Genomic DNA, 25,618 nt, shown 5'->3' with positions numbered 1-25,618 from the left:
TCTCCTGCCTCAGCCTCCCGAGTAGCTGGGATTACAGGCACACACCACCATGCTTGATTTTTTTTTTTTTTTTTTTTTTGAGACGGAGTCTTGCTCTGTCGCCCAGGCTGGAGTGCAGTGTCATGACCTCGGCTTACTGCAAGCTCTGCCCTCCTGGGTTCACGCCATTTTCCTGCTGTAGCTGGGACTACAGGTGCCCGCCACCATGCCCGGCTAATTTTTTTTGTATTTTTAGTAGAGATGGGGTTTCATCGTGTTAGCCAGGATGGTCTCGATCTCCTGACCTTGTGATCTGCCAGCCTTGGCCTTCCAAAGTGCTGGGATTACAGGTGTGAGCCACCACACCCGGCCATTTTTTTGTATTTTTTAGTACAGACGGGGTTTTGCCATGTTGGCCAGGCTGGTCTCAAAACTCCTGACATCAGGTCATCTAACCACCTTGGCCTCCCAAAGTGCTGGGATTACCAGCATGAGCCACTGCGCCTAGCCTTTTTTTTTTTTCCTGAGACAACGTCTTGCTCTGTCGCCCAGGGTGGAGTGCAGTGGTGCAATCACAGCTCACTGCAATCTCAAACTCCTGGCTCAAGCCACTGTATGTACATACCACATTTTCTTTATCCACCTGTTGATAGACACTTGAGTTGCTTCCACCTCAGGGTTTCTTTCTGAGGGTGATGAAAATGTTTTAAAATTGACCACGGTGATGGTTGCACACATTTGTAAATACACTAAAAGCTACTGACATGTACATGTTAAGTGAATTGTATAGTATATAAATTATATCTCAATAGAGCTGTTTAAAAACAAGATAAATAAGAACATGGCAGAATGAATAAAAATGGTGCACACAGTAGTCACCCCTTATGGTTTTGCTTTCCTTGGTTTCAGTTACCCTCAGTCAACCATGGTTCAAAAGTATTAAAAATGCCAGAAATAAACACTTTATAAGTTTTAAATTGCATGTCATTATGAGTAGCATGAAGAAATCTCATGGTGTTCTGCCCAAGATGTGAATCATCCCTTTGCCCAGCATATCCATCCTGCCTGTTAGTCATGGACACTGTTTGCTCCTGACATTTAGCTATCAACACTGTCATGACTTGATGATCTAGATCACCTGAAGCAAATGATCCTCCTCCTGACATCCTGTTGGAGAGTCAACAGTAGCCAAACACTATGTCACAACGCCTACAATCATTCACCTCACCTCACTTCATCTCATCACATATGCATTTCATCATCTCACATCACCACAAGGATGAGTACATTTGTATGTATGCATGTGTATATATTTACTTTATTATTATTTTTTGGAGACAGGGTCTTGCTCTGTGACCCAGGAGTGCAGTGTTAAGATTGTAGCTCACTGTAACCTTGAACTCCAGGGTGCAAGTGATCCTATCACGTCAGTCTCCCAAGTAGCTAGGACTACAGGTGTGCACCACTACACCTGGCTAATTTTTATAGTTTTTTTTTTTTTTTTTTGGGAGAGATGAGGTCGTGTTATGTTGCCCAAGGCTGCTCTCAAACTACTGGCCTCAAGCGATTCTCCCATCTCTGTGTCCCAAAGTGTTGGGATCACAGGCGTGAGCCACTGTGCCAGGCCGATGTACAATATTTTGAGAGACCACATTCCTGTAACTTTTCTTATGGTATATTGTTATCATTGTTCTATCATTAGTTATTAATCTATCACTGTGCCTAATTTATAAATTAAAACTTTATCGGAGGCATGTATGTATAGGAAAAAACATAGTACATACAGGGTTCAATTCCATGGTTTCAGGCATTCACTGGGAGATCCTGGAACATACACCCTCTGGATAAGGGGGACTACTGTACATGAAAAGTATTTACAAAATCCTGTTGTATGAAATCACCAACAAAAGGTCGAGACTTAGGAAAATTAATAGCATGGGAAATTCCACATGAAAATAAACTGCCATCATGTGTCTTTTCTCTTTATGTTTTTGTAAATATTTCATGACTGCTATTTCAAATTATTTTTTAGATGGGAGAATAGGAACAAGTGTATTCTTCTCAAGCAATAATTGATTCATTTGAAAAGCAAGTCATACATCTACTACAGCTTTTAGTGACTACTAGAAGCGATGTCTTTGAAAATTTATGAACAGTTGTCAAGGTGTGTTAAGTCATTTGGTTTTCTGCCTTTTTAAACCACCCTACATCTTATTGTCAATGGCAGTTAAGCAAGCTTCCTGAACTTAATAATATTACTTAATAGACATGTACTCTATTCACTTAAAATGCTGTAAGTCATCAATAAAATCCATTTGTGAACTATAGCAGCCTGAATATCAAACATTTATTCTTCTGAATTGAAGATACTGGAGCAATTAACACAGAACAAACACCTTTAAAACTCACTGGTCCCACTATCTGAGAAACGGTCTGTGACAACTAAGTAAATCTCACTATGACTTAAGCTAAACTTAATCAGCCTAGCAGAAAAATAAATGGAGAAGAAAATTTAAACTATTCAAAGGTTACCAGGTTACTCCACGTTTTTTTTTTTTTTGCATCTTTTTATTTGGATTCTTATGTTAATAATAGCACTGTTATAATTTGTTTAGCCACAATTTAAATTCTGGGGTGGATTATCTTTGTGATAAAATTTTAGAGGTAGAATTTAAAAGTACAGCAATTTTGCATTTTGTTAAATATCCCGACTGATTTATAGAAAAATGGGCTTGATATGCCTAGCAACCAGTAATGTTTAAACGTCTCTATGCACAGTATTGCTAACTATATGTTTTAGCCTACTTTTTGTGTTCAAGTTGCCTTAATTCTCATTTTTTGGATTGCTGGTAAGACAACATTTTCCCATGTGAAAACTTACTATCAGTTTTCTTCGAGTAACAATTTATCTCTATGGATTATTTACTTGTAGTCTCGCTGTTATCATCTTAGAACATAGAGAAGTGATAAAAATGTCCTACATAATAAGCTTTTATTAGGCATACTTGTCACATTTCCCCTGTATCTTGCTTCTTTCCTTTGAATATTAGTCTTAATATAGCTGTAATGGATTTCTATATTTACAAAACTTTAGAACATTCTTCTACTCTGATAATGTACTTGATATCTTGACTAATTCACTGAGAAAAGCAAAGCAATCAGACGAGAATTTCTCTTGCTGCCATATCTATCCACCTACCCATATCTGTATCCTTATACTCTCCTTGTCCTCGTTTACTGCCCATGAAATCCTCTGCACTGTTATCTAAGGCTAACCCACTTCCATTTTTGTGGTGGCTCTCACCCTCCCTGGGGACCTTACAACTCTCTCTCTTGTCCCTTGAAGAGGCAAATCTTCTGTATCTACTAAGCCTTTCCCTTCAGCATACAAACACATGCATCTTTCTTTCAATCAAAAAAGGATCCTCTGTCTTGACTTCATCCTCTCCATATACGAATCCAATTCAACGCTCATCCTTATGAAAGCAATTCTCTTCAAAGGCTGTCTCTATTTATTGTCTTCAATTCCTCTCCTCCCATTCTGTTAGCTTTTTTTCTCCTAAAGTCTTCTTCATATTTAGGCCTCTCTTCGAATGATTTTGCTATTTTTTGGGGTTTAGAATATCTATCTAATGTATCTATCTATCTATCTATCTATCTATCTATCTATCTATCTATCTATCTATCTATCTATCTATCTTAGTGTAATATTGTTTGGATGTGTGTCCCCACCTCTCATTCACAATGTAATCCCCAATGCTGGAGGTGCTGGGAGGTGACTGGATCATGGAGGTGGTTTCTAATGGTTTAGCACCATTCCCCCTTGGTACTGTACAGTGAGTTCTCATGAGATCTGGTTGTTTAAAAAGTGTGTGGTGCTCCCCCCACTCTTTTCTTCCTCGGGCTCCAGCCATGTAAGACGTGCCTTCTTCCCTCTTGCCTTCCGCCATAACTGAAGTTTTCTGAGGCCTCCCTAGAAGCCACTATGCTTCCTATGCAGCCTGCGGAGCTGTGAGCCAATTAAACCTCTTTTCTTTATACATTACTCAGTCTCAGGCATTTCTTTATAGCAATGCGAGAACAGACGAATATAGAGTGCTTAGAAATATATTACAGTTTAAATTAAGTATAATAACAAAATAATTATCTATGTAACTTCATTCAGATTGGGAAACAGAACATTGCTAGTATCTTAGAAGCATCCCTGCCTTGGCTGGGTGCGGTGGCTCATGCCTGTAATCCCAGCACTTTGGGAGGCTGAGATGGGCGGATCCCGAGGTCAGGAGATTGAGACCATCCTGGCTAATATGGTGAAACCCCGTCTCTACTAAAAATACAAAAAATTAGCTGGGCGTGGTGGTGGGTGCCTGTAGTCCCAGCTAGTCGGGAGGCTGAGGCAGGAGAATGGCGTGAACCCGGGAGGCGGAGCTTGTACTGAGCCGACATCGCACCACTGCACTCCACCCTGGGTGACAGAGTGAGACTCCGTCTCAAAAAAAAAAAAGGGAGAAGAAAAAAAAGAAGTATCCCTGCCTTCCCGTCTCATGCATCTCTAACATCAAAACCCCCTCCTACCACAGTTTTGTGAAGAGCACTTACTTTTTTTTTTTTTTTTGAGACAGAGTTTTGCTCTGTCACACAGGCTGGAGTGCAGTGGCACCATCTCGGCTCATTACAACCTCTGCCTCCCAGGTTTAAGTGATTCTTATGCGTCAGCCTCCTGAGTAGCTGGGATTATAGGCATGCACCACCATTCCTGGTTAATTTTTTGTTTTTAGTAGAGATGGGGTTTCACTATATTGGTCAGGCTGGTCTCAAACTCCTGGCTTCAACTGATCTGCCTGCCTTGGCCTCCTAAAGTGCTGGGATTACAGGCGTGACCCACTTTGTCCAACCAGTACTTACTCGCTTTTTATTTCTTGTATAATTTTACCACATATATATGTATCCCAAAAGAACATAGTTGAGTTTTGACTGTTTTTGATCCTAAATAAATGGAATAATAGATTATTTTATGACTGTTTCTTAATTACTCAGTATCATATCTGTGAGACTCAACCAATTGGATACAAGTAGTTGTACTTTAGTAATTTTCTTTGTTGTATAGTAGTGTCTGAAATGAATACATAAAAATATACTTACACATTCTATTCCATTTTATTTGGATTACTTCCAGTATTAGGCTAAACATTGTTGCTACAAACATTCATAAACATGTCTCTGATACCTATCTGCCAAGGTTTTTTTAAAGGCAGATGCTGGTAAACTTTTTCTGCAAGAGCCAGCTAGTATATATTTTAGCTCTGAGTAACACATGGTCACTTAGAAGTTAAAAAATAATAATCCTTTACAAATTTAAAAACCATTCTTAGATTGTGGGCTGTAGTTTTCTGACATCTGTTCTAAGATATAAACCATAGGGAGTACAAATCTTCCACGTCACAGGATGGTTTTGGGCATAAAGGTTTTACATGTATTTTGTTGGGATTACAGGAGTATGCCACCACTTCCAGCTAATTTTTTGTATTTTTAGTAAAGGTGGGGCTTCACTACGTTGGTCAGGCTGGTGCAACATAGTTATTTGGACTTTCTTTTTATTGTTTTTTTGTTTCCCCCCGATCTCTCACCTCTGGCTGAAAGGAGTTTTTAGTCATTTGCTTTTTGAAAAAAACACTTTTGATTAAATTTTAACATTTCAATATGACTCTGTAACAGGTTTTACAATCAGTTAGTTCAAGTCTACCTTTATTCCTCCATTAAATGCCCTGTGGCCTATCTTACCTTACAAATTCTTACTCTTGTTTTTAATAATTTGTTAGTTTTACAGTATTTCTTTTCACTTTATCCAAAACTAGTCTTTGTTTAAACTATTAGAAAAGAAGGCTAGGCAAGGTGGCTCACATCTGTAAACCCAGCAGTTTGGGAGACTGAGGTGGGAGGATTGCTTGAGCCCAAAAGTTCAACACCAGCAGGATAATACAGTGAGATCCTATCTTTAAAAAAAATTTAAAAATTAGCCAGGTGTGGTGGCGTGCACCTGTAGTCCCAGCTACTCGGGAGGCTGACGCAGGAGGATTGCTTGAGCCCAGGAGGTTGAGGCCTCAGTCAGGATCACACCACTGCATTCCAGCCTAAATGACAGCAAGAACCAGTCTCTAAGAAAAAATTTAAGACTCAGATTATTTTATAGTTTTACTGAGGTATAATTTATAGAAAATAAACCACACATAAAGTATAGAATTTAAAGAGTTTTATGTATATGCACACCATAAAGCCTCACCAAAGTTGCCTTGTGCCCCTTTGTAGTCCCACCTTCCCTTCTTCCCCATAAACTCTTCCCAGCCTCCTGGCTCCAGGCAACCACTGATCTGTCTGCTGTCAACAGAGATTAGGTTGTTATTTTCTATAATATCAATGGAATAATGTGGTTTACATTTTTTTTTGGCCTTTTTCTTTTTTCGCTCAGGATAATTATGAGATTCATCCATATTGCTGTTGTCAACAGATCATTTTTTTTATTGCTAAGTAATATTCCACTGATGAATATACCATGGATTGTTTATCCATTCACCTGTGGGTGGACATTTGGGTTTCTTCTAGTATTCATTTTTATTAAATACTTGGAAGTGGAATAATTGGGTTAGATGGTAGGAGTATGTTTAACGTTTAAAACAAACTGTTTCCCCAGGTGGTTGGTTTGAGAATTCTTGATTTATTATACACACAAGCCCTTGTCAGAAGGACAAAAATATATTTGGTTTTTAAGCCTGTATATTGCTTACCTTTTATTTGTATTCTTTTGTGTACCACCAATTTCCATTTGGTATCATTTTCCTTCTGTCTGAAAAACTTCCTTTAACAGTTCTCACAGTGCGAGTTGGCTGGCAATTAATTCAGCTTTTGCGTGTTTGAAATCTCTGTTTCTGAAAAATATTTTTACGGGTATAGAATGCAAGTTTTCTTTCTTTCACTTCTTCAAATAAAGATGTTGCTCCACTGTCTTCTGGCTTGTATTGCTTCTAAGTCGGCTGACATTCTTAACTGTGTTCCTCTGTATGCAATGACTCTTTTCCCCCTCTGGCTGCTTTTAAGATTTTCTCTATAACTTTTTAAGATGTTTTCTTCACATTTCTTTTGCTTGGATTTGCTGAGCTTGTTGGATCTGTGGGTTTATAATTTTCATCAAATTTTGAAAAACTTCAACCATCACTTACTCAAATATTTTTTTTCCTTTTCTCTCTTTTGAGGATGCCTGTTACACATGAATTAGCCCCTTAAGAGCAATGATGCTTTGTTAATCATTTTCCCTCTCTGATTTTTATACTGGCATTGTTTCATAGTCAGTTTCAACTCACTGATTTTTCTCCTCATTATTAGCCTTAGTTTCCTGATTCTCTGCATTCTCAGTAATTTTTGATTGGAGACAGGTAATTTCTGATTGGAGTCAAGACTAAATTGTGAATTTAACCTTGTTGGGTGTTGGATACTCTTGTAATTTGTAACAGTATTTTTGAGCTTTGTTCCGGACCACAGTTAACTTGTCTGGAAATAATTTAATTCTTTTGGGTTTTGCTTTTATGATTTTTCAGGCAGGACCACAGCAGCCTTTTGTTTTTAAATGCTTTTGGGGGGCAGGCAACAGGAAGCTTAGAGCCAAACAGAGCAGCCTTTAATCTAGGACCAATTTTCCTCCACATTGAGATAGTGTCCTTTTAAGTCCTCTACTTGTTGCTTCCTGTATTATGAAGTTTTGCCAGTGGCTGGTAGGACTACAAATGATTACTGTCCTTGGGTGAGTTCCAGGGATTGTTTGTGTCTGCTCCTTTTGAGTGGTTCTTTTCCTGGCCTCAAGTAGTTTTTGCAAACATATGCACCAATCTCTTCAACTAAGAGTCAAGGAGGTCCCTCCAGAGATCTCTAGAGCTCTCTTCTCTTCAGTATTCTGCCCTGTAAACTCTAGCTACCTTGGCTTCCTTAAGTCCCAACTCCATCTCCTAACTCAGAGACTCTGGTTGGGTTCCCCCTCCCTGAGCTGTGTCTGGGAAACATTCTTGTGGCACTAAGCTGGGGCAATCCTAAGACTCACTTCTTTTGTTTCTCCCTCTCAGGGTTTACTGTTCTTCAATGTCCCATGTCCAATATCTAGAAACTACTGTTTCACATAATTTCTGGCTTTTTGGTTAAGGTAGGAGTTAAATCCAGTCTATATTACTCCATTTTGGCTAAAAACAGAAGTCAGGAGGATGCAAGTTTTAAAGATCCTTTCTTCAATATCCCTCACATTGGCCCTGATACCACGTAAGATGCCAAAGTCAGCACACTCCCAAGACCTGGAAATTATTCAAAAAATAAAATACACAGGATATGCTAGAGGGACACATCCAACACACACACCTCTTCGACCTTGTAAACTGGGTTGGCCTATCTCAGGGGACTGCTTGTTATATAGGTTGCTTGTGGCCTCAAGAAATATCTAAAACAGCAAGTTTGGCAATAGCCATTCAAAACCTTAGGCAGTAAAAATAGTCACTGTGGATTTTTAAAAACAATTTGGAAAAGTTTAAAAGTTACTTGAGGAATAAAAGCTGTAAAAATCTAAATTGAAGACTAATTCAAAAGTAGGCAGGGAAGATTTAGAGAATCATTCCTTTTTGTCTCATATTAAATTAATTATTTTCTTTTTTTTTGAGGCAGTTTCACTCTTGTTCCCCAGGCTGGAGTGCAATGGCATGATCTTGGCTCACTGCAACCTCTGCCTCCGGGTTCAAGCTATTCTCCTGTCTCAGCCTCCCAAGTGGCTGGGATCACAGGCGGGTGCCACCAAGCCCGGCTAATTCTGTATTTTTAGAAGAGACGTGGTTTTGCTATGTTGGCCAGGCTGGTCTTGAACTCCTGACCTCAGATGATCCACATGCCTCAGCCTCCCAGAGTGCTGGGATTACAGGTGTGAGTCACTGCACCTGGCCTAAGAATTCTTTTCTCCTTTAGTTCTTTCTCTTCTAGTTTTCAAAGTAGTTACATCTTTCCTCTTTTTGAATAAATACTATGACCTTTTGTCCATAATACTTCATGAACCATCTGAACTTGTTATTTTTTTCTTAAGAGTCCTTTTTACTTTACCACATACTATCTCAAGGTTACAAATGACCTCTTCTGGTCACATCCAGTGTTTTTTATTCCCTTTAATGGTCTTCAACTCACTTCCTTCCTCACCCCCTACAACATCTGACTATTAATCTTTGAAATCTCCTTGTATGTTGGCTTCCACACTCCTTTTTCCTAAGTTGTTGGTCTTCATTTGTGACCACTGCCTCTTTGTCTTTTTTTTTTCCTGGCTATCAACCATCTAGTACAGGAGTTGGCAAACTATGGCCTATAGGCAAAACCCAGACCACTGCTTGCTTCTGTATTGCCTCCAAGCTAAGAATGGTTTTTACAGATGAACAACTGAAATCAACTTGATGACAAAGAACACTAACTTTGAACCCCAATTAAGTAAAATATTATCTGCCACCCAAAATAAATCCATTGTGCTCATTATTATATTTTGAATTTTAGCAATAAAAATTTATGGAAACGTATTTTTCCCCTTGTTATATAAATACCTAAATAGAATCCACAATTCTGTATTTTGGCTTACAAAGCCTCAAATATTTTCTATTTGGCGTGTTTCAGAAAAAGTTTGCCGACCTTAGATCTAGTAGGTATGTTAAAGTAAATGATACCCAAATAACAGTTACACTGATTTTCAGTCCCAACATGTATTGCTGCTAGTGGGGCATTACCCATTAAGATATCTCAAATCTTTCCTTAATCCTCACTTAACATAAAATATTTGTTTCTTCTTTCAAAGTGCACCCCAGATTAATCCCCCTCCTCCTGCCACTACCACAGCTGAGAGTGCCACCACCTGATGCACATAATACGATATCCTTCTGCCTGGGGGTTCTTCCCACTTCAAGTTCACTTCAAAGACCACTACTGGACTAATTTTTGGCCTTTTTTTAAAGAGTCTCAAACTAATTTTTTTCTATCCTAACCTAAAATTCAGATGCTCTATGGAAAAAAGTTTAAGCATAATGTTTATTTATTTTTTTTGAGACCGAGTCTTGCTCTTTGGCCCAGGCTGGAGTGCAATGGCGTGATCTTGGCTCACTGCAACCTCTGCCTCCTGGGTTCAAGCGATTCTCCTGCTTCAGCCTTCCGAGTAGCTGAGAATACAGGCATGTGCCACCACACCCAGATAATGTTTGTATTTTTTAGGGTTTTGCCCTGTTGGCCAGGGTGGTCTAGAACTCCTGACCTCAGGTGATCCACCCGCCTTGGCCTCCCAAAGTGCTGGGATTACAGACGTGAGCCACTGTGCCCGGCCAAGCATAATGTTTAATAAGACAAGCAAATTGCAGAATAAAAGATTCATAAAGACTCCACATGACACAAACAAAAACAACACTGATCTTCACCTTAGAAAAAAAAAAAATGGCTGGGCGTGGTGGCTCTTGCCGGTAATCCCAGCACTTTGGGAGGCTGAGGTGGGCGGATCACTTGAGGTTCAGGAGTTCGAAACCTGCCTGGACAACATGGTGAACCCCGCCTACACTAAAAACACAAAAATTAGCCAGGTGTGGTGGCGGCAGCCTGTAATCTCAGCTACTTGGGAGTCTGAGGCAGGAGAATTGCTTGAACCTGGAGGGCAGAGGTTGCTCAGTGAGCTGAGATCTCACCACTGCCCTCCAGCCTGGGCTAGAGTGAGACTCCATCTCAAAATAAAAAAACAAAGAAACAAACAAAAACTCTAGTGATTATATTGGTGTATAGTGACTGCTTTCCAGAAAGGGCAATGGAGGTAGAATTTTACTATTTAACTCCAGATATTTATATATGTTTTATTTATTTATTTTTGAGACAAAGTCTTGTTTTGTTGCCCAGGCTGGAGTGCAGTGGCACAATCTCGACTCATTGCAGCCTCTGCCTCCCAGGTTCAAGCTATTCTCCTGCTTTAGCCTCCCAAGTAGCTAGAATTACAGGGGCCCACCCACCACCACATCCAGCTTATATATTTAATTTAAAACCAAATCTCTTTACTTCTGTTTTTTTTTGGAGACAGGGGTTCTCTCTGTTGGAGTGAAGTGGTTTGATCTCAGCTCACTGCAGCCTCAACTTCCTGGGCTCATCCCACCTCAGCCTCCTGAATAGCTGTGACCACAGGTATGAGCTACCACGCCCAGCTAATTTTTGTATTTTTTGCAGAGATGGGGTTTTGCTATGTTGCCCAGGCTGGTCTTGAACTCCTGAGCTCAAGCGATCCACTCACCTTGGCCTCCCAAAGTGCTGGGATTACAGGCATGAGCCACCATGCCCAGCCTAAAAGAAAAATTAATAATGGAGTTTTTACAAACTATAAAATAAAATGTTAAAAAATTTGATTGCTAACATAGTTCATACATATGTATGCACACTGAAAAATGACTTTGGTGAGGTACATCAAAATTTATCAGTGATTATTTCTGGGTGCTAAGGCTGTGGTTGATTTGTCATCAAACACTTGAAATTTCAAATATTTTCAGATTTTCTACAATGACTATGTATGTTTAACCAGAAAGACCTAAACAAGGTACATAGAGGAAAGACTGTTTTAATAGACAAAATACAGATATAAGAGAAGTATTTTTCAACAACAGAAACTCATTGAGAGGCTGAGGAAGCACCACAAATACTCGGTGTGATCAATTATGGACAAAGAGGTTTTTTCATGAAATGTTGCCTCTGAGCTATTCCTTAAAGGTACCTAAATCATTTAAATCCAAAGTATTACTATTATCACTCATTTTGATGAGTTCACAAAAATGAAATAGCTAAAGCACCCTCTTCCCTTCTCCTTTAACATTTTTTGGTGAATAAAACAATTTACTAATAAATTTTGCTAATAAACACATGCCTACAAAAATGGTAAAAAAGAAAAAAACCAAAAAACCAAAAAACCCAAAAAAAAAAACAAAAAAAAAACCTCTTTTATATCCACTAAAGAAGAAATGAATGTTCTGAAAAGGCAATGTTTTAGCAGTGAAAGTAACTTTTTTTCTTTTACATTTTATTCCTTCAACAGTATCTTTCTTCATCTATTCTGTTAGTGCTGCAAAATCATACATAGGTTATCAGTGCAGATATGCTGTAGGGTATATTGGTTTGCTCAGTTTAAAACATATTCTTATTGGTGTAAAAACACAACACAAGATCTATCCTCACAGAGTTTTAAGTGTATAATACAATATTTATCTGTAGACAAAGTCTTGTACAGCACATCTCTTGAACTTATCTTGCAAAATCAAAATTTTACTTATTACATTTTATTTCTCTAAGCTGTTAGTAACTTCATTTTTAATAACGAGAGAAGTAAAACTACCAAAAGATATAGTTCAGATCGACAGACTTATTATCAACAATTATTTCAAAGGATAGCTGAGGCAAACAAAAAACTGAAAATGTATAACTAGAAGCTTAGGAGAAATAAAATGAATACAAGAGAGGTATCACAAGTAGGACAAAAGGGACACTAGAGAAATACTAGGATACAAAAATGAGGAAAAACAGACTGTGGACAGAAAAAAGGGAAAAAGACTTGAAAGTAGGTTTTCTTTTTCATAATTTCATAAAGATTCTGTGAAACATTTTTTAAAGGTTCTTAAAAAAAGGCTATAGTCTTTTCAAGTTCCTGTCTGTATGCTACCCCTTTGAGAATATAGATCAAAGACAAAGGTATTATCATTCTGAATTTCAAGATAAAAATAGTGAAAATGAAAGGGAAAATAGGAGAAGAACCGGTGAAAATGAGAGCATTTTGAAGATATTCAACTCACTTGCCCCCTTTTGAAGACTGCTGGTATCAAACTAATTTTCTCTCCACACTAAGGACTGAGAAAAATCTCATGAGTTGTTGTAAAATTAGTGTCCCTGACTAGTACTTTGCTCGCTTAAAGTGACAGTATATGTTGACTTGTATCAGGCTGTGCTCAATCTTCATAATGATAAGTAACAACACAATCCAATCCAAACACGAAGTTGCCTCAGTGAACTGAAAGGATGAGCTGAAAGTAGACATAATAATTCAAATTCTACCTTTCTACACAAGGAACCTCTGTAAGAAAACAATTTTGCTAAGCAACCCAAGTAAGACATTTTTCAAAACAAAGACTCACTTTGTGTTCTTATAGGAATCTTATTCCTTATAATCTTGTAATAAAATGAAGGCTACTAGAGTCCATTTAGCAACTAAAACATAGTAAGACTGTATGGATAAAGACCCTGTAACCTAGACTTTAAGATACACTTTCCATCTAAGATCTAGAAATTTATAAACTTGTTGATATGTAGTAATTTATAGTTTTATGTCAGGATACTGGATTTCAGATGAAAATCTACTAATAAACAGTGACAGACATGACTTCTCTGCTAATGTGTAAAGTTTTACTGGGCTATAGCTACTTGTGGACAGCTGAAGGCATGAATAAAAACCAGACTAAAGGGCTGGTCAGTGTAGGCCAGAGGGTTTCAATTCTTGGCTCCCACTAGAATCACCTGGAGGGCATCAAAAAATAATGTTGCTCAGGCTTAAGATCAGGGCCAGACCAATTAAATGAAGATATATAGGGTTGAAATTTCATAGTGTCTACATGTAAAATAAAAACAAATACATATTCTTATCCTTTTTAGAAGGACACTGTGAAGACAAATGAGATTCTAGAAATGTAAAAACTTTGCAGTATTTCTTTTTGAGAAGGAGTCTCGCTCTGTCATCCAGGATGGAGCGCAGTGGTGCCATCTTGGCTCACAGCAACCTCTGCCTGCTGGGTTCAAGTGTTTCTCCTACCTCAGCCTCTTGAGTAGCTGGGATTACAGGTGCCCGCCACCGCACCTGGCAAATTTTTGTATTTTTAGTAGAGATGGTGTTTCACCATGTTGGCCAGGCTGGTCCCCAACTCTTGGTCTCAAGTGATCACCCGCCTCGGCCTCCCAAAGTGCTGGGATCACAGCCATGAGCCACCGTCCTTGGCCCTTCGCAGTATTTCTTGATAACAAAACACTATTTGAGAAGTGTTTACCATTTTCCTGACCGTGGGTAACATGATCATGAATTTCTTTGGCTTTCAGTTTCACAACAATGCTGTCCACTACGCTTTTTTAAAAACTTGGTTATCATATTGAGAAGCCAAGAGAAAGGAAAAAAAAAATCCCCCAAAACAGGAAGATAAACTCGTTCATCATCTTATGAATCCACCAATCCAGCTGCCTTTCCATCTTTTTCATAACTTTGTCATGTATTTTGGATGTTATTTTAGGACTTTCTAGAGTGGCCTCACATACACATTTGTGAATTTCCTCTTTTTCTGGATGTATTGTATTGTTGATTCGTTAACACTGAACTGATGGCCAGTACCAACTCTTGTATTCATGCTTGAACACACAGCAGAGCTTTCTTGTGCTTAGTAACACAAGACAGAAAATCAGCATTGTTTGGGAGCCATTTCAAACAAAAACCCAAAAAGTGTGAACAACGTGGCACTAAATAGACTGAAAAGGACAATTGTTTATAACAGAAGAACTGAAACAGGGAGGCAGCGTGTGCTTTGTTTGACCTCAGATGGGAATGTGCTTGCCTGATGATTCAAACTTTTTTGCCACACTGAACGTGTCCACGAATGAAAAAGAAAGTACAATAAGTATCAATTTAGGGGTTACAAATAATTTCAGCAAATAGGCAAATTTGCAAATACAAAGTCTACAAATATTGAGAATCTGCTACACATATTTTTCTTTATGTAACTCTGAAAATTAATGTGATTTATTTTTCATTTCTCAGCTAAGTGTTCTGGTAAAAATGTAGACTTCAAATTCAGTGAGGTAAACAAAAAGATAACTTTTCTTAAACCCAAAAAGGTAGTGTCTTTGAAAAGGTATTGGTTTGACGAGCCAGAAAAGAACAATGACGTAGATTCATGTTACACAGAAAACATATTAATCAGGAAAAAAGTCACACTAAAAAAATTCACATCTTACTACATTTAGTCTAATTGGGAGTAAGAGCCAAAATAAAAATATTTGTTGCTTTAAGGATAAACTAATGATTCTGTATGGTTTCTTCAAGCTCTCATACTTGCTTTTTGAAGAAGTATTCACTCATTACAATGATCTGGAACAGAGCTCAGAAACAGGTTAAGTGCTAAAGACATGTGAACTATTAAAATGGATGTCACAAATCCTTCAAAGACACCATAACTGTTTTTCTTTTTTGTTTGTTTTAAACACGAGAGCTACCCTTTTAATAAAATTTCAAGTGTACAACACAATATGACTATAGGCAAAATGTAGTATAGCAGATTTCCAGAGTTCATTCATCTTGCATAAAAGAAATGTTATATCCACTGAAGAGTAACTCTCCACTTCCCCCTCCCTGCAGCCCCTGGCAATGACCATTCTACTCTCTGCTTCTACAAGTTTGACTATTTTATTTTCTGTATTTTTTGAGACAGAATTTTGCCCTGTTGCCTAGGCTAGAATGCAGTGGCACTATCTCGGCTCACTGCAACCTCTGCCTCCCAGGTTCAAGTGCTTCTTGTGCCTCAGCCTCCTGAGTAGCTGAGACTACCGGCACCACCATGCCCGGCTAGTTTTTTGTATTTTCAGTAGAGATGAAGTTTCACCATGTTGGCCAGGCTGGTGTACACTCCTGACCTCAGGTGATCCACCTGCCTTGGCCTCCCAAAGTGCTGGGATTACAGGTATGAGCCACTGCGCCCAGCCAAGTTTGACTATTTTAGAGGTCATACTGTGGAATAAGGCAGTATTTGTCCTTCTGTGACTGGCTTATTTTACTCAACATAATGTCCTCAAGGTTCATCAACACTGTTACATATAGCAGGATTTCCATCTTTAAAGGCTAAATAATGTTCCATTACAGTACTACATATATAACCTTTTTTTCTTTCAGAGAGGGTCTGGCTCTGTCGCCTAAGCTGGAATACAGTGGCGTAATCATGGCTCACTATAGCCTTGACCTCCCAGGTTCAAGTTATCTTCCCACAACTCAGTTTCCTGAGTAGACTAGCTTCACAGGTATTTGTCACTATACCCAGCTACTTTTTAAATTTTTTGTAGAAATGGGGTCTCCCTATGTTGCTCAGGCTGGTCTCAAACTCCTGGGCTCGAGCCATCCTCATGCCTTGGCCTCAAAAAGTGTTGGGATCACAGGAATGAGCCATACCCACATTTTCTTTATCCACTCATCCACCAATTGACATTTAGGTTGTTTCCACATCTTGGCTATTGTGAATAATGCTGCAATGAATATGGAGGTGTAAATCTCTCTTTGAGATACTGATTTCAATTCTTCTGCATAAATATCTAGAAGTATTTGGAATTGCTGGATCAAATGATAGTTCTATTTTTATTTTTTTTAGGAACTTCTGTACTGTTTTCTACAGCAGCTACACCATTTTACATTCCCAACAACAGTGTTACAAGGGTTCCCTTTTTTCCACATCCTTATCAATACTTAATAGCTTTTGATTTTTTTGATAACAGCCATTTTAACAGGTGTGAGGTGATATCTCATTACGGTTGTGATTTGCATTCCTCTAATGATTAGTGATATCAAGCATCCTTTCCCTGGCCTGTTTGCCATTTGTATGTCTTCTCTGGATAAATTTCTATTCAACTCCTTAACCCTTTTTTTTTCTGAATTACAGGATTTCCTTAATATTTTGGATATCAGATATACAGCTGGCAAATTTGCAGTTTCCATATACAAAGTTCTAGACATGTAATTCCTTCCACCAGTCCTGGAAGGTATTTGTCTTACAAATGAGAAAACAAAAGTACAAATAAATAACTTGTCCAAGGTCACACTGGCTTGAAGACAGGTTTTTATGATTCCAAAGCCCATTTTTCTAACCATATCATGCCACCTAATAACTAATATTTAAAGGCATGAGTTTTAGTTATCTGAAAAATTAGCTTATTGGACCAGCATATTCCCTGGTATCAGATCAGTGGGATTCCATGATGAAGAGTCTCAATGAATATAGCATGTATTTAGAGAAATTTCTCAGATAAATATCTGAGAAAACAGCAGAAGACTAACCAATTAGTCATCAGTTACAAGTACAGTGTGGTGAAATACACAAACAAATACAGGCTGGCGGAAAAAAGTTTGGTATATCAGTTGTAATATTAAATGTGAACGGATTCTCCCATCACATGTCAGACATGATGTGCTCCTACAAGAAACCAAAACCAAGTTGTAGACATTTTATATTCAAAACTACTTATAAACTCAATTTGAGTGTGTGTATGTGTGCTATTTTGTTCATGTTGCCATACCATATCTGTGTTAGTATATGAATAAGCACAAGAAGGAAAGTTAGGAAGGAAGGACAGAAACCAGGAGAGAAACACGGGTTAACTAGCATGTGTGTGTGTGGGAAATGGTCCAGTGGTAGGGTAGGGAGAGAGAAGGTTAGGACAATAAAAAACTGCCAGGATGACATAATCTTACTTATATAAAATTATGTTTGTCAAGAAATTAGAAAAACAAAACAGGATGTTTTATCTAGTATTTACTAATCTGATGTTCATGATACATTATTATGAAAAAAATGCAGGCTGGGAGCAGTTGCTCATGCTTGTAACCCTAGCACTTTGGGGGTAGAGGTGAGAGGACTGCTTGAGCCTCGGAGTTCGAGACCAGCTTGGGCAACATAGTGAGACCCCATCTCTACCAAAAATATAAACAATTAGCTAAGTGTGGTGGTGCGTGCCTGTGGTCCCAGCTACTTAGGAGGCTGAAGTGGAAGGATTGCTTGAGCCTGGTAGGAGAAGGTTGCAGTAAGCCATGATCATGCCACTGCCCTCCAGCCTGGGTAACAGAGTGAGACACCTCAAAAAAAAGAATAAAATGGAAAAAGAAAAAAAAAAACGCAAGAGAATGTGTATTTCACTAAAACTCACCACCCAATTCCTTATATGAGTATTTATGCGTGTATTGTTTGTGTAGCCAGGAGGCCAATGTGACAGAACACACCCTAGCCTGTGAATGCTGGTTACCTGGGGATGGGGGGTGGAGCAGGGCATGATGATTACCTTTCCCTTTACACATCTCTGTATTGCTTCACTTATATTAACAGCATTATTTGTTTTGTAATTTCAAAAACTGATGAAAAATTTAAAAAGCATAGAGAGGTTATAGAAACAAAATAAAATTGAGTCCAACAGTTAATGATGTCTATGTACATATACACATGTGCAAGCTGGCCTTTGACATTTAAGAAATATGTTCGGCCGGGAGCGGTGGCTCACGCCTGTAATCCCAGCACTTTGGGAGGCCAAGGTGGGCGGATCACGAGGTCAGGAGATTGAGACCATCCTGGCTAACATGGTGAAACCCCATCTCTACTAAAAATACAAAAATTAGCCGGGTGTAGTGGCGGGCGCCTGTAGTCCCAGCTACTCGGGAGGCTGAGACAGGAGAATGGCGTGAACCTGGGAGGTGAAGCTTGCAGTGAGCTGAGTTTGCACCACTGCACTCCAGCCTGGGCGACAGAGTGAGACTCCGTCTCAACAAAAAACAAAAACAAAACAAAACAAAACAAAAGAAATATGTTCATTCAGTATAGATTTACCAAGCTCTGACTCTATGCTAGGCCCTGTTCCAGGTGCTTGAGTATGTATGTATGTATGTATTTATTTATGAGACGGAGTATCACTCTGTTACCTGGCCACCACGCCCAGCTGGTGCTTCAGTAATTAGATCAACCCCTGCTTTTCATGTAAATATACTGAAATATGTAGGATAAAATATAATTTATATAAGCCACTAAGTCTAGATTTCTGAATTGCCTCTATTCATTAGCCCTTAGATGGTAATTCAACTATCTGATTAATAAAAATTACCAACAGTTGACTTCTTAAGTGATGGTTCCAAGTAAACTTGAAATATTATGGTGATTTGTCTACTAAATATTGCCCAGAAGCAGAAATGACATTTTCTGTAAAGAATGCTGCAATGTTTTAAAAAATTAATCAGTTAATTATGAATTTTTTTTCACCCAAAGAGATCTTTAATGAATTTTTTTTTTTTTTTTTTTTTTGAGATAGGTTCTTACTCTGCTGCCCAGGCTGGAGTGCAGTGGCACGATCTCGGCTCACTACAACCTCAACCTCCCAGGTTCAAGCGATTCTCCTGCCTCAGCCTCCCAAGTAGCTGGGATTACAGGCACCCACCACCGCGCCCGGCTAATTTTTGTATTTTTAGTGGAGACAGGGTTTCAACATGTTGGCTAGGCTGGTCTCAAACTCCTGACCTCAAGTGATCTGCCTGCCTTGGCCTCCCAAAGTGCTGGGATTACAGGCGTGAGCCACTGCAGCCAGTCAGAGATCTTTAATTCTGTACATGACTTGACTTCCTACCAAGTAACCAGTCCAAAATGTACCAAGATGAGTCTGACAGAATACACATTCCCTGCTTCACGTACAACTCATTCAATTTCTCACATTGGTACTCTATACTTGGAACAGATCAATGCTAGTTTGTCACATGGTGACCAATCACTACTGTCAGCTTACACCTACCTTATTTCAAGTTTATCTGCCTCATTTGGGTCCAAGCTGCGGGTAATTCCAAAGACTTTTTTTATTTTATTTTTTTGAGGCAGAGTCTCCCTCTGTTGCCCAGGCTGAAGTGCCGTGGTGCAATCTGAGCTCACTGCAACCTCTGCCTCCCAGGTTCAAGCGATTATCCTGCCTCAGCCTCCCGAGTAGCTGGGATTACAGGTGCTCACCACCACGCCTGGCTAATTTTTGTATTTTTAGTAGAGTTGAGGTTTCACCATGTTGGCCAGGCTGGTCTTGAACTCCTGACCTCAAGTGATCCACCCACCTCAGCTTCCCAAAGTGCTGGGATTACAGGCGTGAGCCACCATGCCCAACACCAAAAACTTTTAATGAAGATTCACATTGGAGGTTGTTGGAGAATCTCATCTATCTTTTAATTTCTGTGCTGCAGGTTATCCCTCAGGCCAAGGCTAGCTCTTAAAAATTTTTTATTTTCTTTGTGAAGCAGGCCCAGGGACTAAAACCAAGGATCTTTCCAAAGTGTAGTCATCAGCACTCACTTGACAGCTTTTGGATTCTGCTCTTATGCTTAAAATAAGGCTCACTATAGGGGCAGGAACATAATTATGCTCTCTCACCTGTATCCACACTCTTATGGCAAGCTCTCTCACAAGTCAAGCACACAAAATCTTTTTTGTTTCAAGGGACTGACAAGTATAACAAACGTGAAAAAGTGTGAAAGCCTAAGCTATCTTATATAGGTTCTTATAGGCTTGATATCCTTCCCTCATGAAAGCCCCTCTTTCCAGTAGGCAGGCCTACAAAGGTAACTTAATACCCATCTCTCAGCCTCTGCCCCACATAGAAATGATGACTTTGGTAATATTCTCTGGTAAATAAAAAATTAAACTTTGGTTCAAAAAGTAGATAATTCATCAATTTTCTCACTCCTCATTTCACCCTACTTTAGCACAGATTTCTGCCTCTAACTGACAGTTTGGAAACTGAATTGGCATTCTAGATCCCAAACTTAGATTTATCAGGGTAAAAAACTCAGATTCGGAGTATTTTTTCCTTATTTATAAAATTTAAACTCACACAACAAATGCGAAATTTAACCAAGTACATATTTCTATTTTCATTGTGTAGCAGTTTTGCATCAAAGGGGCTGGGATTAGCTAATCTTAAAACTCCCACTAGCAAGTCATGTGGCCAAGCAGTATATAACTAAACTCCCACTGTTTTCCTTATAGATAACATTTCTGACTGTGGGTAACTGTATAACAGGTATTTAAAGCTGTTTTTCAGGATCCAGGGGGCAGCTCATGTCCAGTCCAAGCTGGTTGAGATCATGAACCCTTTAACTAGGCCTGCACAGGTGCCCAGAGAGTGACCTTTTGGCGTCAGAGGGCCTAAAACTACTCCACCTTCAGATCATGCTAACGCCATTTTCTGCACACACGTCCTATGAAGAACCATGTAGCTTGATTATGCTTGTGCAGAAACTCCAATTACCTCATCTTTCCAACCTGCCAATCAACCTTCCCACCCATCAATCACATTTTCTCACACTTTAGACCACCCTACTTTAAATACTTTAAAGCAGATGACTATTATTGATTGCTGGCCAGATAAATACTTCCTACAATCATTCGGCCAATGTGAGAATTACATTAAATACAATGAGAAAATAATGTTAAAATTAAGTACCCACAAGCCCTATTTTCAGAGGCGGATTTGAGATTTGTTCTCCCATCTCCTTTCACAAGCAGCCTTGTGAATAAAATATTTTCTCTTTTGCAAAACCCGTTGTCACAGTGATTGGCTTGCTATACGCAGGCAGAATGGACTTGGTAACACAGGGATGCCACGAGAATAAATGAATGGTTTGGTAATACATTCTGAACAATGAACTAAAGGGACCCAATTCAATGAAAGATTAGTATTTTCAACACATGGCTTGTCAGAGACATTTCTGTTGATGGAATACTTCATGACTTGCTTTAATGTAGAACTACTATCATTTACTTCTCTTACATGCCTTCCCTCCCTTACTGATGAAAAATGAGCTTCCCAAAGCCTGAAATATTCCAGCAAGATATTTCACTGCTAAAGTTATACACAGGAAATACCATTTTTCCAGACCCCTATAAAAACCTTAAATATTACACTCCAACTGTTACTCCATTTGTGTGAGTAACAGAAGATTGGCCTAATTTTTAGGCACAAGAGAGATTTGACTTGCCTTTAGCTTTTATATGGACTGCTTTCCTTGTACTGATTTTACTGAAAGAAATACACATATATATTTTTTTGGAGACAGAAGTTCACTCTTGTTGCCCAGGCTGGAGTGCAACGGCGCAATCTTGGTTCACTACAACCTCTGCCTCCCGGGTTCAAAAGATTCTCCTGCCTCAGCCTCCCGAGCAGTTGCGATCACAGGCGTACGCCACCTTGACCAGCTAACTTCTGTATTATTAGTAGAGACGGGGTTTCACCATGTTGGCCAGGCTGGTTTCGAATGCCTGACCTCAGGTGATCCATCAGCCTTGGCCTCCCAAAGTGCTGGGATTATAGGCGTGAGCCACCGTACCTAGCCGAAAGAAATATGTTAAAAAGTATACTGTATTATAGTTTTTTTCTATTCTACATTAGAGAATGTTCTCAAGTAATGCCCCTTAGTCAACTTTAAAACTAGCAACAGACCATAATCCTGGTAAACAATGAGAAGCTGGAAGATTAGGTTACTCAGTCATACTCACCTTAAATTGTTTTGTTGACCAGGTGGAATGACACTATAGTAAACAGGCATTCCTGTTGTGGGCACAGATCCTTGATTAGACTGATTAGGGAACATAACAGGCTGTTGATAAGTCTGATGGGGAATTCCTTGAGAACCTTGAGGCAGTGAAACCTAAAATTTGAAAGACAATTTCAAGAGAAAAAGGTTTTTTTCAAAGCCTTGCAAATGTTTATGTTTTCAACCTCCATAAACTTTATTTTTTTCGAGATGAAGTCTTGCTCTGTTGCCCAGGCTGGAGTGTAGTGGTGCAATCTTGGCTCACTGCAACCTCTGCCTCCTGGGTTGAAGCAATTCTCCTGCCTCAGCCTCCTGAGTAGCTGGGACTACAGGCATGCGCTACCATGCCCGGCAAATTTTTGTATTTTTAGTAGAGATGGGGTTTCACCATGTTGGTCAGGCTGATCTCAAACTCCTGACCTCAAGTGATCCGCCCACCTTGGCTTCCCAAAGTGCTGGGATTATAGGAGTGAGCCACCATACCCAGCAGCCACCATAAACTTTTAAAGCATGAGCAGTCAGAAATAAGCTAACACTGCCAACAGGCTTTCCTGTTAGCCACAGCACTACCACTTTATTTCTATGTCAGCTATTGCTTCTGGCTAGCATTTGTAAATGTATCTCCTGTAGGCTGATGCATTAAATTGTGAAAAGGTTAAATTATGAAAAAGAAACTTTCCACATAAGGATGGCCATTTGATATAGAAGGAGTAACACAGTTTACCTCAGGTAGAACTAAGTAAAAATAGGGCAGGATGGCAGTGAGACGCAGTGGGTCATAAAAAGTGAGAGCTTTGGTGCTTAAAATACCTACATGTGATATCAGCCGTCTATCTAAGTGATATTGGGCAAGTGACTATTGTGAGGCTCCTTAGCTTCTTATCAGAAGAAATGGAAACACCACCTCCATTACAAAGGAGGTATTATTTCCATTATGAGATAGCACAACTAAAGTATCTAGTTATAGTAGGCATTCAGTAAACAGTGTATCTTTCAGTTCTGTTTTCTATATCATCTAAATGAAATCACACGAACACAATTCTGTATTGCCACTCTCTGCAGTTTCTAAGACAGAAACAACACAGGCATAAAGGGTTCTTAATTTACAAATGTACCTCAATATTAGAGTTGGATTACAGTGATTTTGTTAAATAAAGCCAATGTATATTCAATGGCCTGAAGGATCTTTATTTAAAAAAAAAAAAAAAAAAAAGAAAGCCGGGCTGGGCGCAGTGGCTCACACCTATAATCCCAGCACTTTGGGAGGCCGAGGTGGGCAGATTGCCTGAGCTCTGGAGTTCGAGACCAGCCTGGACAACACGGTGAAACCCCGTCTCTGCTAAAATACAAAAATTAGCCGGGAGTAGTGGCGCGTGCCTGTAGTCCCAGTTACTCAGGAGGCTGAGGCACAAGAATTGCTTGAACCAGAAGGTGGAGGTTGCAGTGAGTTGAGAATGAGCCACTGCACTCTAGCCTGGGTGACAGAGTGAGACTCTGTCTCCAAAAAAAAAAAAAAAAAAAAAGCCAGTATAACCACTATAACCACTGATGATGATGACGACGTTAATAATAGTAATGATAGGGAGGGTTAACATTATTGGGTACTTATTGCCATGTTTTAAGTTCTGTTCTAAGTGCTTTATGTGTATTATCTCATTAAGGCTTCTGAACAACCTAAGAAGGTATTTTTCAGGAGAGATGGCATGAGCCACTGTGCCAGGCCTGAAGGTACTTTTATCATCTATTTTATAGATGGGTAAATACAGGGCAGGAGTTTGAATTCTGACTTTCCCACTTACTAGCTGTAAGACCTTAGATTAGTAAGTAGGAAAGTCAGAATTCAAACCCTGTGGCTCCAGAAACTCAGTTCCAGAATCACTTCACTGTTCCCTATACCTGGCTCTATGATTTAAAAGGTAATGACTGACTGGGTGCAGTGGCTCATGCCTGTAATCCCAGCACTTTGGGAGGCCAAGGAGGGTAGATCACTTGAGGTCAGGAGTTCCAGCCAGCCTGGCCAACATGGTGAAACACCGTCTCTACTAAAAATACAAAAATTAGCCAGGCGTGGTGGCATGCGCCTGTAATCCCAGCTACTCGGGAGGCTGAAGCATGAGAATCACTTGAGCCTGGGATGCAGAGGTTGTAGTGAGCCAAGATCGCGCCACTGCACTCTGGCTTGGGTGACAGAGCAAGACTCTGTCTCAAAAACAAAGAGAAGGAAGGAGGGAGGGAGGGGGAGAGAGAGCGAGCGAGAGAGAGCAAGCGACCGACCACTACTAGAGAGTGTACAGGCATAGAATACACTGGAGGGAATGTCAGAATTCAAACCCATGCCCTCTGACTCAGGAGGTGTAGGACAGATGACTTTTCTGGCTTATTTTTTAGATAACAGTTTATCACTACCTAGCTTGTTTATCAAATGTAGTAGGAGCCATACTTTAAAGCAGATGACTATTACTGATTGCTGGCCAGAGCAATACTTCCTACAATATTCAGCCAATGTGAGAATTACATTAAATACAATGAGAAAATAATGTTAAAATGTAAAAATGTATGGTGTAAAAATTATGACCACTACCTTAGCTCTGGAATATTTTCAATATCCAGCTAGTTAAAAAAAAACTATACTAATTAGGCTGTAATTTGTTTAAAAATGACATTTCTCTTACTAGATGTAAGCCCCCAAAGATTAAGGGCAGATCTTACACGCTGAACTCTGTATTGGATTAGATAGTAGAACCAGAGTCTTTGAGAAAGGAAGGCTTCAGGCTTGGTGTCAATCCTGTTTAATGCTTAACTATGGGGAAACAGACAAAGGGCAGGCTCATGTGCCTAGGCTCAAGGATGGAGGAGAAGGGGTCAGAAGCATGGGGGATGTGAGAGAAAATGAAGATGGAAAGCCCAGTTTTCATGAAGTATCTTTTCTTTCTTTTGTAGATGTGTTCTATGGTGAAGGGTTCTCAAAAGTGGACATACACTTTGGTGCTCAACAACATTTGACAACCTCACATTTCACACTTTAATTTCAATTTTCTGAAATTATATGGAATATGCTTGCACCTTTGCTTATATCCTTCTTCATTCTCAGAATGTCATCTTAACCAATTTACGCCCATCATTTTCTTTGAAGAGCTAAAGATTTCTAACTTCCCAGAAGGCTTCAAATCAAGTCCTTAACCTGTTCATTGCTGTATTTCATGATCCTCTCAGTTACTAATCTGTACACTATCA

The 25,618-nt window shown here is 39.3% G+C and overlaps 1 protein-coding gene across 50 annotated transcripts in view; it reads right to left on the bottom strand.

Moving 5' to 3' along the window:
• The window catches only part of R3HDM1 (R3H domain containing 1), a 194,255-nt gene that overhangs the window by 21,866 nt on the left and 146,771 nt on the right, over window positions 1-25,618 (bottom strand). For all 50 annotated transcript variants that reach the window (XR_010129562.1, XM_019022125.4, XM_055380828.2 and 47 more), the window contains one exon: window positions 22,347-22,498. Coding sequence is in view for 49 of the 50 variants with exons in the window: in XM_019022125.4 (XP_018877670.1) it covers window positions 22,347-22,498 (152 nt within the window). In the remaining variant the exon portion in view is untranslated. The remainder of the gene's footprint in view (window positions 1-22,346; window positions 22,499-25,618) is intronic.

This window comes from Gorilla gorilla, chromosome 11, assembly GCF_029281585.2.
Source record: "Gorilla gorilla gorilla isolate KB3781 chromosome 11, NHGRI_mGorGor1-v2.1_pri, whole genome shotgun sequence".
NCBI lineage: Eukaryota > Metazoa > Chordata > Mammalia > Primates > Hominidae > Gorilla > Gorilla gorilla.
This window is presented reverse-complemented; position numbering and strand designations above follow the sequence as displayed.